Source organism: Muscardinus avellanarius, assembly GCF_963383645.1.
Source record: "Muscardinus avellanarius genome assembly, chromosome: 3".
Taxonomy (NCBI): Eukaryota; Metazoa; Chordata; class Mammalia; order Rodentia; family Gliridae; genus Muscardinus; species Muscardinus avellanarius.
In genome coordinates this window covers 45,216,733-45,235,597 of record NC_137788.1, presented here as the reverse complement: position 1 = coordinate 45,235,597, position 18,865 = coordinate 45,216,733, and the positions used below count along the sequence as shown (strand labels likewise).

Below are 18,865 nucleotides of genomic sequence, written 5' to 3'. Positions count from 1 at the left end.
ACTGTAATATTAAGAAAAAAGTCTGATGTGATCCTGGGCAAGTTATAAAGTCATTTTCAAATTCACAGTATTGTAAATTTTTTTTTTTCTTGGTACTAGGAATTGAACCAGGGGCATGCTTCCTCTGAGCTACACCCAAGACCTTTTTATTTTTTTACTTCAAAACAGGGTCTCACTAAATTGCTAATGCTGGATTTGAACATGTGATCTTCCTGTCTTAGCCTCCCAAGTACTAGAATTACAGGCATGTGCCACCACCATGCCTGGCACACACTGAATTTAACAAATTTTTTTTGTGTGTGTGGAGGAAGGAATCTTCAAAAATGTAACTAACTCTAAATCAGAATTCTTGTCTTCTTTTACTTTATCTGCATGGCACAAAATCTTTAATTACTGAGTGTGGGGATTGAATCCAGGGGAGCTCTACCATTAAACTACAGTCCTTTTTCTTTTTTTCTTTTCTTTTTTTTTTTTTTATGGTACTGGGGGTAGAACCCAGAGGCTTTCTACCTCCGGGCTATACTCCAAGACCTATTTTCTATTTTAATTGGAAACAGGGTCTCACTAAGTTAGTGAGAGCCTCACTAAGTAGCTGAGGCTGGCTTCGAACCTGTGCGATCCTCCTGTCTCAGCCTCTCAAGTGCAGGGATTACAAGCGTGCGCCACCACGCCCGGCTAGTCCTTTTTATTTTGAGACAGGGTGTTGCTAAAGTACAAGATGACCTAAAACTTGCACAGTTACTGTACTAGGATTATAGGTGGGCACCACCACACCTGGCCTTAAGCACCATTTTTTTTAAGTGCTAAGAGTTTAGAAAGTTCTTTGGAGTTTGGCATGGTAGCATAAACATGGATTCCTAGCTACTCAGGAGGCTCGGGTAGGAGAATCAGTTGAGTTCAGGAGTTTGAGCTCTTTTTTTTTTTTTTGGCAGGTCTGGGGAGGGAACCCAGGGGCATTCGGGTCTCACTAAGTTGCAGAGGGCCTCACTAAGTAACTGAGGCTGTCCACGAACCGCGATCCTCCCGTCTCAGCCTCCCAAATGCTAAGATTACAAGTGTGCACCACCATGCCTGGCTAGGAGTTTGAGCTTCTACATATAACACAGCAAACAGAAAAGAGGGGAGGGGAGGGGAAGGGAGGGAGGGGAAGTAGAAGGGAGGGGAGAGGAAGGGAGAAAAAGGGGAGGGGAATTAAAGTTCTTTTAAAACATCCTAGCTGGGTGTGGTGGCACAAGTTTGTAATCCCAGCATTTGGAGGCAGAGAACTGAGGATCAAACATGGTTTCATAGACAGCCTGGGCTACTTAGCAAGACCCTTTGCAACTCAGTGAGACCCTGTTTCAAAAAATAAAAAATAGTCCTGAAGGTGTAGTTCAGAGGTGCAATGCCACTGAGTTCCAACCCCAGTAACACACACAAAAAAATCCTATTTTTCCCTTAACTCTGCAAGATTGAGGTTTGTTTCTATTCAGTTAACTCAAAATAAAAATAAACAGCAAGGCCAGGCGTGGTGGTGCACACTTGTAATCCCCACGCTTGGGAGGCGGAGACAGGAGGATCACGCAGGTTCAAAGCCAGCCTCGCTGGCTTAAGAGACCCTATTTCCAAATGAAAATATAAAAAATAGGTGTCTGGGAGTGTAGCCCAGAGGTTGAAGGGTTTCCAGAAACCCCAGTACCACAAAAAAAAAAAAAGTAAATAAACAGTATGTCAAGTTAATTAAAAGCAATATTCATGGCTCCATCATAAGAAACATATGTTCTCATCAGTTGTTTTTTCTTAACAGATCCTTTGAAAAATTAATTATTTATTGCTATACTGGGGAATGAACCCAGGGATACTCTATCCAAAGGACTTTTCATTTTTTGAGAAAGGGTCTCATTAAGTTGCTCAGGCTGGTCTTGAATTTATTATTCTAATACCTCTGCCTTTGAGGTAGTAGCTGGAATTAGAGACGTGCACCACCATACCCAGCTTCTTAATAGGTGTGTGTGTGTGTGTGTGTGTGTGTGTGTGTACGCGCGTGCGCGCGCGTGTGTGTTACTGGGGATTGAACCCAGAGGCATTCTACCTTCAAGCTATATTCCCAGCCCTTTTTTAAAAAATATATTGTTTTTGTTTTGAAACAGGGTCTCAGTCCAGGCATGGTGGTACACACTTGTAATCCCAGCATTCGGGAGGCTGAGACTGGAGGATCACAGTTCGTGGACAGCCTCAGCTACTTAGTGAGGCCCTCTGCAACTTAGTGAGACCCGGTTTCAAATTAAAAGAATAAAAAATAGGGTTGGGAGTGTAGCTCAGAAGTCAAATGCCCCTGGGTTCCATCCCCAAACCTAAAAAAAAAAAAAAAAAAAAAAAAAAAAAGCCAGGGTCTCAGAACAACAGCTTGTTTGCTAAGTCTCTAAATTGTTGAGGCTGGTCTTAAACCTGTGAACCTCCTATCTTAGTCTCCCAAGTACTGGGAGTACAAGCATACACCACCACACAGAGCTTAACAGATTTGTAAGAATAGGTTATAATATTAAAAGTTCTAAGGCAGGGTGTGGTGGTGCACACTTGTAATCCCAGCACTTGGGAGGCTGAGACAGGAGGATCACACAGGTTCGAAGCCAGCCTAAGCTACTTAGTGTGGCTCTCAGCAACTTAGTGAGACCCTGTTTCCAAATAAAGTATAAAATAGGTCTGAGAGTATAGCCTGGGGGTAGAAAAGCCCCTGGGTTCCACCCCCAGTACCACAAAAAATAAATAAAATTTCTAGACCAAAAAGAGAAAAAAAAAAAAAAAAAAACAGCCCTTTCTTATTTTAAGACAGGATTTCACTAAGTTACCCAGGCTGGCAATCGTCCTTCCTCTGCCTTCTAGACCATTTTTTGCAAATCAATAACTTCTAGAGCTGGTGACAACAAAATGTCATCTTGAAGTTTTAAATAGCACTTCCTTAATTTAATTAACATGAAAGAATCTCAGACATTACCATTTTAATAATACTATTTTCTTCAAATGTGCTTGGCAAATCAGTCATCATCTCCTGTGCCAAAATTTCCACAGCTTTTGACTGCAGGCCATACTTCTTCACAAATTCTTCACTAGCCAAAATTGCTGCGGCAGCACCATCTGAAGTGGGACTAAGAGGAGGTAAAAATAATTATTTAGACCCAGAATCACCTCAATCCTAGGATTTCAGACTAGGAAATAGGAGAGAGCTGAGTACACTTGCTAGCCAGCGCACTATCTTCTTTGTAAAACTAGGTTGTAAGCCGGGCATGATGGCGCACACTTGTAATCTCAGCATTCAGGAGGCTGAGACCGGAGGATTGCGGTCTGTGGACAGCCTCAGCTACTTAGTGAGGCCCTTTGCAACTCAGTGAGACCTGGTTTCAAAATAAAGAATAAAAAATAGGGCAGGGGCTGTAGCTCGGAGGTAGAATGCCCCTGGGTTCTATCCCCAGACCTGCCAAAAAAAAAAAGGTTTTTTTTTTTTTTTTCTTTGCAGTACTGGGGAATGAATCCTGGGGCACTTTACCTCCAAGCTATATTCCCAGCCCTATTTTTTCAATCATTCTTTATTTTGAAGCATGGTCTCACTAAGTTGCAGAGGGCCTCACTAAGCCGACACTAGCTGAGAACCTGTGATCCTCCTGTCTCAGCCTCCCAAGTAGTAAGATTACAAGTGTGTGACACTATGCCAGCTAAAACTATAGTTTAAAATAAGACTGAACCTCTAGTAAGACCTTCAATATCAGTCACTGCTCAGTTCCTAGGGTCTCTCTCAAAAGGTTTTCTTTGAAGAGAATCTGGGATTTACTTCTGTAGATGCATAAGGCAAATTATGGTAACTTTTTGAAAAGTGAATACAAAAGATTATTTCTCATTCTAGTACAATTAAGATTCTACCATAGGGCTGGGCGTGGTGGCGCACACTTGTAATCCCAGCATTTGGGAGACTGAGACAGGAGGATCATGGTTCGTGGACAACCTCAGCTACTTAGTGAGACCCTTTGCAACTCAGTGAGACCCGGTTTCAAAATAAAGGATAAAAAATAGGGCAGGGGGTGTAGCTCGGAGGTCGAATGCCCTGGGTTCCATCCCCAGACCTGAAGAAAAAAAAAAGGATTCTACTATAGGGATAAGTTGCTCCAACTTACTACATCCTTTCTGAAACAAGAAAAGGACAGTATAGGGGATACAAGAAAGTTCATGGTTAAGGCTCCTGAAACCTCCTCAAAACATATCTCTCCCAGCCAGGCGTGGAGGCGCACACTTGTAATCCCTGCACTTGGGAGGTTGAGACAGGAGGATCACGCAGGTTCAAAGCCAGCCTTGGCTGGTTTAAGAGACCGTTTCCATGGGCAGGGAGGGAAGCAGTTACAGCTATTAAGTGTTAAGTATGTTTTTCTTACCAACACTGTAAGACTGTCAAAAAATCGAAAACCTTTCGAGATGCCAAAACTTGATCTAAACTGTGCTCATCTTGGAACTGGGAATACCTAAATAGAAAAAAAGTAGTTATAAAATGTAAGTTAGCATTTGCAGTTTTTTCTGAAGATGTCATGGTCCAGAGTTAGAAAGCCTCTGGGCTTGATCCCCAGAACCACACATACACACAAATTCCTATGCTGGGCACCATGGCCAACCCCTGAAATCCAAGATGAGGCAGGCAGGGTCACAAATTCAAGCCTAGCCTAGGAAATTTAGTGAGAATCTCTCAAAATAAAAAAAATATATATATATTTTTTGTGGTACTGGGGGTGGAACCCAGGGGCTTTCTACCTCCGGGCTATACTCCCAGACCTATTTTCTATTTTATTTGGAAACAGGGTCTCACTAAGTTGCTGAGAGTCTAAGTAGCTAGGCTGGCTTCGAACCTGTGCGATCCTCCTGTCTCAGCCTCCCAAGTACTGGGATTACAAGTGTGCGCCACCACGCCTAGCCAGATTATTTTTTAGGATATAAATAACCCTACTGGAATCGGGTGTGGTGGCACACATCTGTAAAGTCAGTACTACTTGGGAGGGTGAGACAGGACCACAGGTTCACAGCCGGCTTCAGCAACTTAATGAAGCTGTCAGCAATTTAGGGAGACCTTGTTTCCAAGTAAACAACAAAATAGGGGGCTAGGCATGGTGGCACACGCTTGTAATCCCAGCATTCAGGAGGCAGAGATCGAAGGATCACGTTCACAGGCTACTTAGCTACTTGTAATCCCAGTACTTGGGAGGCTGAGACAGGAGGATCGCACAGGTTCGAAGCCAGCTTAGCTACTTAGACTCTCAGCAACTTAGTGAGACCCTGTTTCCAAATAAAATAGAAAATAGGTCTGGGAGTATAGCCCGGAGGTAGAAAGCCCCTGGGTTCCACCTCAGCTACTTAGCGAGGCCCTTCACAACTCAGTGAGACCCTGTTTCAAAACATAAAAAGGACTAAGAAATAAAGCTGGGAGTGTAGCTCGAGGTACAATGCCCCTGGGTTCCATCCCCAGTATCACAAAAAATAAAAAATAAATAAAATAAAATAGAGCTGGCAGTATAACTCTGAGGTAGAATGTCCCTGGGTTCAATCCCCAGTATAAAAAATAGTAATAAATGAGTGAATAAATAACCATACTAGTCTACCAGAGTAAGAGTTAATGACACTAAAGTAACTGAAACTCAGTAACTAATATGCATTTTACTATCATTACATTTTTTTTGGTGCTGGGAATTAAACCAAGGGCCTTGTACATGCTAAGTACAAACTGTGCCACTAAGCTATACCATTAGCCCCAATTATCTCTCCTTGTTTGCTTGTTTTGGTATTGGAGAGTGACCCATGAGGCATTCTACCTCCAACCAATTCACCTAGCCCTTTTTATATGTCATTTCATTTTACTTTTGTGGTACTAAGGACTAAACCCAGGTGCATCTGACCTCTGAGTTATACCCCCAGCCCATTTTTGTTTTGAATCTGGGTCTAACTAAGTTGCTAAGAATCTTGCTACTTGCTGAAGCTATCCTCAAACCTGTGATCCTCCTATCTCAGCCTTCCAAATACTGGGATTAAAGACATGTACACCATCCCTGGCTGTTTTTTGTTTTGAAACAGGGTCTTGTTGGGTTGCAGAGGGTCTCACTAATTTGCTGAAGTTGGCCTTGAACCTACAGTCCCCTCCTGCCTCAGCCTCCCAAGTACTGGGATTACAGGTATGCAGCTACATGCCTGGCATCATTATGAATAATGGTATTCTAAATATAAATAATTCAAGCCGGGTCTGGTGGTGCATGTGCTTGTAATCCCAGTACTTGGGAGGCTGAGACAGGAGGATCCGGGCTTCCAGCCAGCCTCAGCTACTTAGGCCCTCCGCAACTTAGTGAGAACTTGTCTCAAAATAAAAAATACAAAATCAGGCTAGGGTTGTAGCTTGGAGGTAGAATGCTGCTGGGTTAAATCCCCAGCACCACATACAAATATATATATATATATATATATATATATATATTTTTTTTTTTTTTCCCCAAAAAAAACTAGGACTAAAAGTACTCAAAAGTTGACTGAGGCAGTCTTTCTTTTTTATTCTTTTTTTTTTCTTGCGGGTCTGAGGGGATGAAACTTAGGGGCATTCGACCTCCAAGCTATATCCCCTACCCTGTTTTTTATTCTTTATTTTGAAACAGAGTCTCACTGAGTTGCAGAGGCCTCACTAAGTAGCTGAGGCTGAGAACCGTGATCCTCTGGTCTCAGCCTCCCGAATGCTGGGATTACAAGTGTGCGCCACCACACCCAGCTGGCAGGCTTTCATAAGAAAAAAATCCCGTCAATACATCTGAGATCTTACATTTGTTTTTCAAGTATAAAGCTGCATATACACAGAAAGATAAACCAGATTTTCATTTCTTCACATCTCTGGAATACTTACGGGTTATTAACTGAATGTTTATGATTTTTCCATCCAATTTTGGCAAAGTGTTCAGGTTTTGTTCCTGTAAAGGAAGCATTTACTTAGTATGTTAATGTTTTTCTGCTGGTATTAATAATACTGCAATGGTGCCCAGGTTGGCCTCATAATTGTATTATTCCTGTCTCGATCTCCCAGGTAGCTAGAATTATAGGTGTGTACCAATTCCTTAAAGCCTTTTCTAACATACCATATTTTTCCATGTGCTCTTTTCCAGCGGATCCAAACATCTGAGGAGCAACTGGGTGGGCAGAGATTCCATACTTATTGATCAAGACTTCAAGATGTTTATCTATTGGGTTGGTCCTATCTGAAAACTAAGAAAAATGGAAAAAACAAAATGTAATAAGTAGCTGGCATGTTAAGTGTCTCTTTCAACTATTACAGTATTACTAAGACATTTATTTATTCTAAGCATGATAAACCAAAAATGATCAAAATGAATAAAACCATCAGGAAATGCTTCGCAGGAAAACATGGGAAGAAGGAAAATAGTCAATCAAGGGGGTTATGTCTTTTAAGAAATGTTTATCAAGCATCCTATGTGTGGCAGTAACTTCAAGGAGCAGGGGATGAAGGAGGGGACAAATAATAAGCTACAGATTCTCATCATCTGGCATTTGGGTTCGGGAGCAAAGGGGAAAAAAGATGGAGATAAGAATAAATTAAAATGCAAATAATGACATGAAGAACAAGTCTGAATAAGAGGATAAAGACTAAAGGCAGGAAGCGCTATTTTATAGATAGTCACCAGGGGTCTCAATGAAAGTGATATTTAAGCAAGAGTGTGAATAAGTGGAGAGCAGGCCACTTGGATAATCTTGGGAAGGGGACATTCTAGGCAGATGGAGCAGCAAGAACAAAGAGCACAAGAGGAGGGCTTCAGAAAAGGAGCTCATCGAAATAAGGATAAAGGGATGCGCAAAAGTGTAACCAGCTGGTGTGGTGGTGCCTTGAAATCCTGGCATCCGGGAGGCAAAGACCGGAGGATCGCAGTTCACCAACAGCCTCAGCTACTTAGTGAGGTGCTTCCCAACTCAGTGAGACCCTGTTTCAAACAATTAAAAAAAGACTAAAAAATGGGACTGGATGTAGTTCGGCGGTAGAATGCCCCTGGGTTCCATCCCCGGTAGAAAGAAAGAAAGGAAAGAAAGAAAGAAAGAAGAAAGGAAGGAGAAAGGAAATAGAGAAGGAAGGCAAGAAGGAAGGCAGGAAGGCAGGAAGGAAGGAAGTAGGTAGACAGATCACAGTTCCTCACAACAAATACTCCATCAAGGAAAAAGTAACTTTTTGTCAGTTTTTCTACTAGACAATATCTTACACTTTTGTATGCATACTCATGCCAGCACATAGCCTCCCATGTAGTATGCATTCTATAAAGAACCCCAGTACCACAAAAAAAAGAACTGCTGAATGAATAATCAAAGATAAAGTCTTGATCCATAAAGAAATTCTAAAGGGACCACCGTTCAGACATTCTCTTGGTTAAGAAAAATAAGCTTAAAGAAAGAAAATAAATAAGCCAGCCGTGGTGGAACACGCTCATAATCCCAGTGCTTGGGAGGCTGAGAAAGGAAGATCACACAGGTTCAAAGCCAGCCTCAGCTACTTAGGCTCTCAGGAACTTAGTGAGGCCCTGTTTCCAAATAAAATAGAAAATAGGTCTGGGAGTGTAGCCCAGAGGTAGAAAGCCCCTGGGTTCCATTCCAGGTACAAAAAAACAAAAAAACAAAAAAAAAAGAGCTGGGCGTGGTGGCACACACTTGTAATCCCAGCATTTAGGAGGCTGAGACAGGAGGATCATGGTTCGCAGACAGCCTCAACTACTTAGTGAGGCCCTTTGCAACTCAGTGAGACCCTGTTTCAAAATAAAGAATAAAAAATAGCCAGGTGTGGTGGCGCACGCTTGTAATCCCAGCATTTGGGAGACTGAGACCAGAGAATCGTGGTTTGCAGACAGCCCCAGCTACTTACTGAGGCCCTCTGCAACTCAGTGAGACCCTGTTTCAAAATAAAGAATAAAAAATTGGGCAGGGGATGTAGCTTGGAGGTCAAAGGCCTCAGGGTTCCATACCCAGACCTGTAGTAATTAATAATAATAATAATAATAATAATAATAATAATAATAATAAATAGAGCTGGGGGTGTACCCTAGAGGTAGAATGCCCCTACACAAAAAAATAAATTAAAAATGTGGAGGGCTAGGGATGTAGTTCAGATGTAGATGGAGAGGAGAAAGGTATCTCTCCTACCTGTCCTTCCACCATCGAGTTGCTTTTTATTGAGAGTTTTAACCAAAACATTGTAAAAAATGACTAATCACAAGAGAGAGGAAAGCAGTCAAGAGGTAAGTCAGGGAAAAACATCAAAGCAGTCACAGATGAGTCAGGGAAGGAAAGGGTAAACAAGGAAGTTGTCAGGTCTTTGCTTATCAGTCTCATTTGTTCCCTGGAGATTTGTCTGTATGCAGAAATCTCCACTTGGGTGGGCAGCTTTTGCCCCTTCTAAGCCAGACTGAGGTGACCTCAAGGCTTCCAACATCTTTCTTCTTCTAAGTTGTAGACATCAGGTATTTTGGATCACAACAGTAAGATTGCTAACTGACACAGGCTTGGAGAACGTCTTTGGAGGAGATACATCTGACAGTTGGATGTGATGGTGTGTGTCTGTAAATACCAGTACTTGGGAGACTAGAATACAAGGACCATAAAATTGAGGTAGGCCTCAGCAACTTAGTGAAACCCTGCTTAAAAATAAAAATAAAATGCCGGGTGTGGTAGTGCACACCTGTAATCCAAGTACTTAGGAAGATCACAGGCTCAAAGCCAACCCCAGCAATTTAGTGAAGCCCTAAACAACCTAATAAGACCCCGCTTCAACATTTATAAAAATAGTCAGACATGGTGGTACACACTTGTAATCCTAGTACTTGGAAGACTGAAATAGGAGGATCGCCAGTTTGCAGCCAGCTTTAGCAACCTGTGATGCCCTCTGCAACTTAGTGAGACCCTGTTTCAAAATAAAGAATAAAACATGGCTGAGGATATAGCTCAGAAATAAAATGTCCCTGGGTTCAATCCTCAGTACTGCAAAAAAATAAAAATTTAAATAATAATAATAATAATAATAATAAGAAGAAGAAGAAGAAGAAGAAGAAGTAGTAGTAGTAGTAGTAGTAGTAGTAGTAGTAGTAAAATAGGGCTGGGAGTGTAGTCCAGAGGTAGAACACACCTGGGGTTCAATCCAGTACAAAGAAGGAAGGAACAAATGAACGAATGACTTAAACAGCTAAACATATTCTTTTTTTTTTTCTTCTTCTTTTTTTGGTGATACTGGAGGTGGAAACCAGAGGATTTCTACCTCTGGGCTATACTCCCAGACCTATTTTATATTTTTTTTGCAAACAGGGTCTTACTAAGTTGCTGAGAGCCTCAATGAGTAGTTGAGGTTGGCTTCAAAACTGTGCAATCCTCCTGTCTCAGCCTCCCAAGCACAGGGATTACAAGTGTGTGCCACCACACCCGGCTTTTTATCCTTTATTTTGAAAAAAGGTTCACTGAGTTGCACAGGGCCTCACTAAGTAGTAGCTGAGGGTGTCTGCAAACCTCGATCCTCCTCTGTCTCAGCTTCCCAAATGCTGGGATTACAAGCGTGCGCCACCATGCACAGCTCAGATGAACTTCTTTTACTTAGTAACAGGTATTTAAGTTTCCTCCATGACTTTTCATGGCTTGGTAGCTTCTTTCTTTTTTCCTTCTCTCCCTCCCTTCCTTACTCCTTTCCTCTTTTTTTTTCTTCATTCTTGTACTGGGAATTGAAACCAGGGCCTCACCAGGCTAGGCAAGCATTCTACCACTAAGCTATCGCCCCAGTTCCTGTTAGCTCATTTTTTTCAGTACTGCATAATATTCTACTATCTGGATGCATCACTGTTTATCTATCCAGGGATGGTGGTGCACACCTGTAATCCTACTACATGGGAGGCTGAGACAGGAGGATCATAGATTTGAGGACAGCCTCAGCAAGTAGTAAGACTCAGCAACCTACAAGACGCTATTTCAAAACAAAAAATTAAAAGGGCTGGATTGTACAGAGATAGAATGCTCCTGAGTTCATCCCTGGAACCACAAAAAAATGAAAAAGAAATGTAAGGGTAAGTCCAGAGAGTGAAAAAAAAAAACATGTAAAACACACCCAGCAAGAGTTAGATTATATCACAACAGTAAGTGGACAAAAAGAGTGAACAGTTTCTGAATCTATCAAAGAACATAAACCAATAGAAAATAAACATATAAAAATAATCAGCACCATTTAATATTAGAGAAATAAAAAATAAAGGACTGGGATATAGCTCGGTGGTAGAATGCCCCTGGGTTCAATCCCCAGTACTGAAAAGAAAAAGAAAAAAAAATAAACTCAATTTCATCAAAATTAAAATTTTTTTGTCTCAAAGGACACCATTAAGAAAGTGAAGAGCTGAGCCAGGTGTGGTGGTGCACACTTGTAATCCAGCAATTGGGGGGCTGAGACTGGAGGATCGCACTTTGTGGACAGCCTCAGCTATTTAGTAAGGCCTTCTCCATCTTAGTGAGACCCTGTTTCAAAATAAAGAATAAAAAACATGGCAGGGGGTATAACTCGAAGGTCAAATCGAATGCACCTAAATTCTATCCCCAGACCCACAAAAAAAGGAAAAAAAAAGTGAAAAGCTGCAATCCCAGTACTTGGGAGGCTGAGACAGGAGGATCATAGGTTTGAGGAAAGTTTCAGCTATGAGTATAGTTCAGAGGTAGAATGTCCTTACATTAGATCCTCAATATCACCAAAAATAATTATTTTGCTTAGAACTGAACATGGTGACACATACCTGTAATCCCAGTATTTGGGAGGCTGGGACAGGAAGATCTCAGGTTTGAAGCCAGCCTCAGCAACTTATGCAGGCCCTCATCAAATTAGCTTTTTTTTTTTTTTTTTTTTTTTTTGCGGGTCTGGGAATGGAACCCAGGGGCTTTCGACCTCCAAGATACACCCCCTGGCCTATTTTTTTTATTCTTTATTTTGAAACCAGGTCTCACTGAGTTGCAGAGGGCCTCACTAAGTAGCTGAAGCTGTCTGCGAACCAGGATCCTCCGGTCTCAGCCTCCCGAATGCTGAAATTACAAGCATACGCTACCACGCCCAGCACAAGACCCTTTTTCAAAATAATAAAAATAATAATAATAAGATCTAAACAAATAGATAGGGGTGTAATTCTGAGGTAGAATGCCTGGGTTCAATCCCCAGTAACTAACACACACACACACACACACACACACACACACACACACACACACACAAAATAGGCATGGTGACACATATTATCCCAGTACTTGGGAGGCTGAGACAAGTAGTAAGACTCATCAGCCTACTGAGACCTTGTCTCAAAATAAAAATAGGGCTGGGGGTATAGCTCGGAGGTAGAGTGCCTCTGGGTTAAAAATCCCAGTGCCACAACCAAATAATTGCTTATAAATCATTTTATTATTTTATTTTTCAGTGGTACTGTGGGTGGAAACCCTTCTACCTCCCGGCTACACTCCCAGACCTATTTTATACTTTTTATTTGGAAACAGGGTCTCTTAGGCCAGCGCGGCTGGCTTCAAACCTGCAATCCTCCTGTCTCCGCCTCCCAAGTGCGGGGATTACAAGTGTGCGCCACTACACCTGGCTATAAATAATTTTAACATGAAATAATACTCAAATGATAATATTAAGTAAAAAATGAAGTATATACATCAAATTATATGTATAGTACAACCTCAAAACTTTTTCAGTTAAATTAGCAGTTAATGATACTTATCATTACAGGTTTTTTTTATTTTTGGTACTAAGGATTGAATCCTGAGACATTCTACCTCAAGGTAAACCCTCAGCCCCTTTTATATTATTCTTTCTGAAACAGGGTCTCACTAGGTTGCTAAGAGCCTTACTCCATTGCTGAGGCCGTACTCAGATCTGTGATTCTCAGCCTCCCAAGTACTGGGATTATAAGCATGCACCACCACCCCAGCCCATATGATTATTTCTTTATTCTTTCATTTTCTATGCTTTTGGGAGAGGGGCTGAGAATTAAATCCAGGGACATTCTACCTCCAAGCTATACCCTCAGACAATTTTATTTTTTATTTGGAAATAGGATTTCACTAAGTTACTCACACCCTTGCTAAATTGCTCAAGCTGGCACTGAACCAGTGACCCTGTCTCAATCTCCCAAATACAGCTATTACAGACATGTGTCACAGTGCCTGGCTTACTTTCTATGATATTTACACAGAGAAGATAAAATCTTTAAGCAGCTTCCATAAAAGTATGTCATAAAAATATAAGAAATATCTATAGAAACCTGCCAACCTCAGGGTGAGGGTGCAGCTCAGTGGTAGAGTGTGTGTTTAGTATATATAAGGCCCTGGTTTCAATCTCCAGCACCCCCCTCCCCCCCAAAAAAAAAAAAAACTAAAAGAAGAAAAAAATAGGAAAACCTCTTCAAGCACTTATACACATGCCTACAAACACTCAAAATTTTGGTATTTGTCCTTTTAAATACCTGAGAAAGAAATGTCTATTTTGCCCTTTGCCCTTGTCTTTTGGACTGCTCTAATAGAATACCACAGATTGGTTGGCTTCAACAACAAATGCTGATTTCTCACAGTTCTAGAGGTGACAGAGTTCAAAATGAGGGTGTTGGCATTCTGGTGAGGAACTTGTCCTGGTTTGCAGATAGTTATCTACTTGTTATATCCTCATTTGGCAGAGAGCAGAGAGAGGAAGCAAGCTCCCTTCTGTGTTTCTCCTTAGAAGGGAAATAATACCATCGTGAGGATTCCACCCCTTTTACCAAATTACTTCCTAAAGGTCTATTTCTAAAGACCACCGCAAGTTGGGCATGGTGATGCACACCTGTAATCCTAGTATTGAGACACTGAGACAGGAGGATCACAGGTTCAAGTCCAGCCTCAGCAACTTAATGATACTGCAACCAAGCAAGATCCTGTTACAAAACAAAAAATAAAAAAGACTGCCCTGGGTAGAATGCTCCTGGGTTCAACCCCAGTATCCAAAAAAAAAAAAAAAAAACCATCACAGTAAGAATTAGAATTTTTGGTTGTTTGGTTGTTATATTTGTTTGTTTGTTTTGTGTGAATTGAAGGCAGGAGCATACTACCTCCAAGCTCCACCTCCAGTCCTATTTTTTATTCTTTATTTTGAAACAGGGTATCATTAAGTGGCAGAGGGCCTCACTAAGAAGCTGAGGCTGGAAGCTTTTCTGTACACCAACCATAAATCCACTGAAAAAGAAATCCAGAAAACAATTCCACTCAGAATTTCCCACAAAAAAATAAAATACTTAAGAATAAATTTAACCAAGGAGGTAAAAGACCTCTACAAAGAAAATTATAAAACACTGAAAAAAGAAATCGAAGACCTTAGAAAATGGAAAGATCTTCCATGTTCATGGATAGGCAGAATAAATATCATCAAAACGGCCATCCTTCAAAAAGTAATCTATAAATTCAACACAATAATCATTAAATTGCCAAGATCATTCCTCACAAGCATAGAAAATCAGTCCTTAAATTCATCTGGATAAACAAAAAGCCCAGAATAGTGAAAGTAATTCTCAGCAACAAAAACCATGCAGGAAGCCGGGCGAGGCGGTGCACACTTGAACCCCCCCCCCTCCCGCTTGGGAGGCAGAGACAGGAGGACTGCACAGGTTCGAGGCCAGCCTAAGCTACTTAGTGAGGCTCTCAGCAACTTAGCTAGACCCTGTTTCCAAATAAAGTATAAAATCGGTCTGGGAGTATAGCCCAGAGGTAGAAAGCCCCTGGGTTCCACCCCCAGTACTATCAAAAAACAAAACAAAAACATGCAGGAAGAATCACAATACCTACAGTAAAAAAACAAACAACAAAAAAAAGAAAACATAGTAATAAAAACAGCATGGTACTGGCACAAAAACAGATACAAAGACCAATGGAGCAGAATAGAAGACTCAAACAAATCCACACAATTACAGCCAATTTATTCTTTACAAAGGCACCAAAAACACACTAAAAAAAAGATTGCCTGTTCAGCAAATGGTGTTGGCAAAACTGGTTAACCATATGCAGAAAAATGGAAATAAATCCCACTTTCTTACCCTGCACATGAGTCAATTCAAGATGGATCAAAGACTTGGAAATTAGCCAGACACCTTGAGGTTCCCTGAAGAAGGCATTGGTCCAACACTGCAACACATAGGCACAGGTAAAAACTTTTTCAAAAAGACCCCAAAGGCACAAGAAACTAAAAGGCGAATGAATATGTGGGATTGCATGAAACTGAAGAGCTTCTGTACAGCAAAGGAAACTCAAGAACCTCAACCGAGAGCCAACAGAATGGGAGATTTTTGCCAACTACTACTCTTAAAGAGGTATCTAGAATATATAGAGAACTCAAGAAACTCATCACTAAGAAAACAAATAACCCAATCAAAAAATGGACAATGATGTGAAATAGACATTTCATGAAAGAAGAAATTCAAATGGCCAAGAAATGTATGAAAAAATGTTCAACATCTTTAGCAATCAGAGATGCAAATCAAAACTACCCTGAGATTTAACCTAACTCCAACTAGAGTAGCAATCGTTCAAACACAACCAACAAGAAATGCTGGCGAGGATGTGGAGAAGTGGGAACTCTAAAATATTGTTGGTGGAATTTCAAATTAGTGTAACCACTGTGGAAAACAGTATGGAAGATCCTCAGAAGAATGGGAATGAACTTATCATATGATCCAGCAATACCACTTCTGGGTATCTACCCAAAAGAAAGGAAACCAAACTACCAAACTAATCATGTGTATCTATGTTCATAGCTGCACAATTCATCATAGCCAAACTACGGAACCAAGCAAGATGTCCATCACCAGATGAATGAATTACAAAGTTGTAGGATATGTACACAATGGAATTTTACTCAGCTATTAAAAAAAAACACACACAATTACGCTGGGTGTGGTGGCGCACGCTTGTAATCTCAGCACTTGGGAGGCTGAGATAGAAGGATAGCAGAGGTTCGAAGTCAGGCTCAGCTACTGAGTGAGGCTCTCAGCAACTTAGTGAGATCCTGTTTCCAAATAAAATATAAAATAGGTCTGGGAGTATAGCCTGGGGGTAGAAAGCCCCTGGGTTCCAACCCCAGTACCACACACACACACACAAAATCAACATAATTACATCATTTACAGGGAAATGGATGGAAGAGGAGGACATTTTGCTAAGTGAGATTAGTCAGTCACAAAAAAGAAGGAATTGAATACTCTCCCTAATATGCAGAAGTTAGGGAGAAATAAGTCATAGGAGGAACTCTAGATGAAGAAAGAGATTCTACAGATGATCAAATAAGGTGACCTGAGGAGATGGGAGGGGGTAAGAGGGAAATTCTCTAATGTAAATGATGTACTTTAACAAACACATAAAAGGCAGTCATTAAGCCAAGCATGGCCAGCCTCAGCTACTTAGTGAGGCCCTCCACAACTTAGTGAGACCCTGTTTCAAAATAAAGAATAAAAAAATAGAGCTGGGAGCTGGGCGTGGTGGCGCACGCTTGTAATCCCATTGTAATCCCAGCATTCGGGAGGCTGAGACCGGAGGATTGCACTTTGCGGACAGCCTCAGCTACGTAGTGAGGCCCTCTGCAACTCAGTGAGACCCGGTTTCAAAATAAAGAATAAAAAATAGGGCAGGGGGTGTAGCTAGGAGGTCTAATGCCCTTGGATTCCATCCCTAGACCCGCAAAAAAAAAAAAAAAAAAAAAATAGAGCTGGGGGTATAGCTTGGTAGTAGAATGCTTCTGGGTCCCATCTCCAATACTTTAAAAAAAAAATCTCACTACTTGCTGAGGCTGTCCTTGAATCTCCAATCCTCCTGTCTCAGACTCCCAAGTACTAGAATTACAAGTGTATGCCACCATACCCAGCTTAGCAGAATCTATTTTTGTTAGATTGCAAAGTTTTCTTATAATGTTATAACAACTTAGAAATAACAATAAAATGAGACTCACTTTTGATCCAAGAGACCCCTTCTCCATCTTCTCAAACCCCAGAGCCAAGGCACAATCTACCATACCTTAAAACAAAATAGTTATGAAAATTCAGTTTCAGATGCCAAACAAAATACCACTACATCCTTCAACTTAAATGAGTATGTCAACAAAAACATACTATAAACCTATAAATTTTAATAATTAAAAATTACAGAAAAAATTATTTTATGCCTAGATAAGAGAAAAAAACAACCAAAAAGAATTCTTGAACCTGGTATGGTGGCACACACCTGTAGCTCCAATATTTGGAAGGTGGATACAGGAGTGTCTCAGCTTGGAGGACAGCCTCAGGAACTTAGTTGAGACCCTCCACAACTTAGCAAGACCTGTTTTATTTTTTTTATTTTTTGGTGGTTTTGGGATTGGAACCCAGGGGCCTGCTAACCTCTGGGCTACACTCCCAGACCTATTTTATATATTTTATTTGGAAATAGGGTCTCTTAAACCTGCTGAGGCTGGCTTCGAACCTGCACAATCCTCCTGTCTCAGCCTCCCAACCAAGCGTGGGGATTACAAGCGTGTGCCACAACGCCCAGCTAAAGAGACCCGTTTTAAAATAAAAGAATAAAATAGGGCTAGGAGTAGAACGCAAAGGTAGACTGCCCCTAGTTTCAATCCCCAGCACCCCCAAGAAAAAGAAAAGAAAGAAAAAGAGACATCCTTCCCTGTTTCTCAAGTGTTAATTAGCAGGAACTGGTGGCACATACGTGTAACCTCAACTACTAGGGAGGCTAAGGCAGGAGGAGTACAAATTCAAGGCCAGTGTGGACAGTTCAGTGAGACCTTGTCTCAAAATGAAATAAAAAGAACTGGGGAGCCGGGCGCGGTGGCACAGGCCTGTAATCCCCGCGCTTGGGAGGCGGAGACAGGAGGATGGCGCAGGTTCGAAGCCAGCCTCAGCTGCTTAGTGAGGCTCTCAGCAACTTAGTGAGACCCTGTTTCCAAATAAAGTATAAAATAGGTCTGGGAGTATAGCCTGGAGGTAGAAAAGTTCCTGGGTTCTATCCCAGTACTACAAAAAAAAAAAAAAAGGGGGGGGGATATAGCTAAATAGCTGAGTTGGGGATATAGCTTAATAGCTTGCCTAGCATGTGTGAAGCCCTGAGTTCTATTTCTATTACCACAAAAAAAAAACCTAGATTAATTTGAAAATATGTCTTCAGAAAAACAAACATAAAAAGCTAATTCTGAATTTTTATTTATTTTTTGTGACACTGGGTGTTAAACCCAGGGTCATTCTACCTCTGAGCTACACCCCCTGCCCTATTTTTTATTCTTTATTTTGAAACAGTGTCTCGGTAAGTTGCAGAGGGCCTCACTAAGTAGCTGAGGCTGGCCATGAACCTGCAATTCTCCTGTATCAGCCTCCCAAGTACTGGAATTACAAGCATGTGCCACCACGCCCAACTCTAATTCTGAATTTCAAAATACTTTTAATAAAAATTTAAAATGATCCAAATCAAAATCTCAACAGAACTGTTTCTCAAGAGAGAGGCCATCTAAAAATTATGTTAAACTGAAGAACAAAATATGATAAAACTGCCAAATTTTTCTTAAGAAAATACAAAAGAGCAAGTATGGTGACACCGGCCTGTAATCCCAGTATTTGGGAATCTAAGCAGGAGGATCATAGGTTAAAAGATACCCTCAGTAAGTAGTGAGACTTTCATCAACCAGGCCCTATTTCAAAAATAAAATAAGGCAAGCGGTATAGCTCAGGGGTAAAACAGTCCTGAGTTCAACTCTTAGAACCAAAAAAAAAAAAAAAAGAAAGAAAAAAGACCTGACTTGGTAGTACATTCTTGTAAT

At 41.1% G+C, this 18,865-nt stretch overlaps 1 protein-coding gene across 1 annotated transcript in view; it reads right to left on the bottom strand.

The window, feature by feature from the left end:
* SCP2 (sterol carrier protein 2) overlaps positions 1 to 18,865 on the bottom strand; it is a gene marked incomplete at both ends in the record, with an annotated part of 99,220 nt that overhangs the window by 65,428 nt on the left and 14,927 nt on the right. The window contains 5 exons of the mRNA XM_080691418.1: positions 2,975 to 3,125; positions 4,401 to 4,487; positions 6,893 to 6,956; positions 7,122 to 7,248; positions 17,015 to 17,079. Of these exons, the coding sequence (XP_080547544.1) occupies positions 2,975 to 3,125; positions 4,401 to 4,487; positions 6,893 to 6,956; positions 7,122 to 7,248; positions 17,015 to 17,079 (494 nt within the window). The remainder of the gene's footprint in view (positions 1 to 2,974; positions 3,126 to 4,400; positions 4,488 to 6,892; positions 6,957 to 7,121; positions 7,249 to 17,014; positions 17,080 to 18,865) is intronic.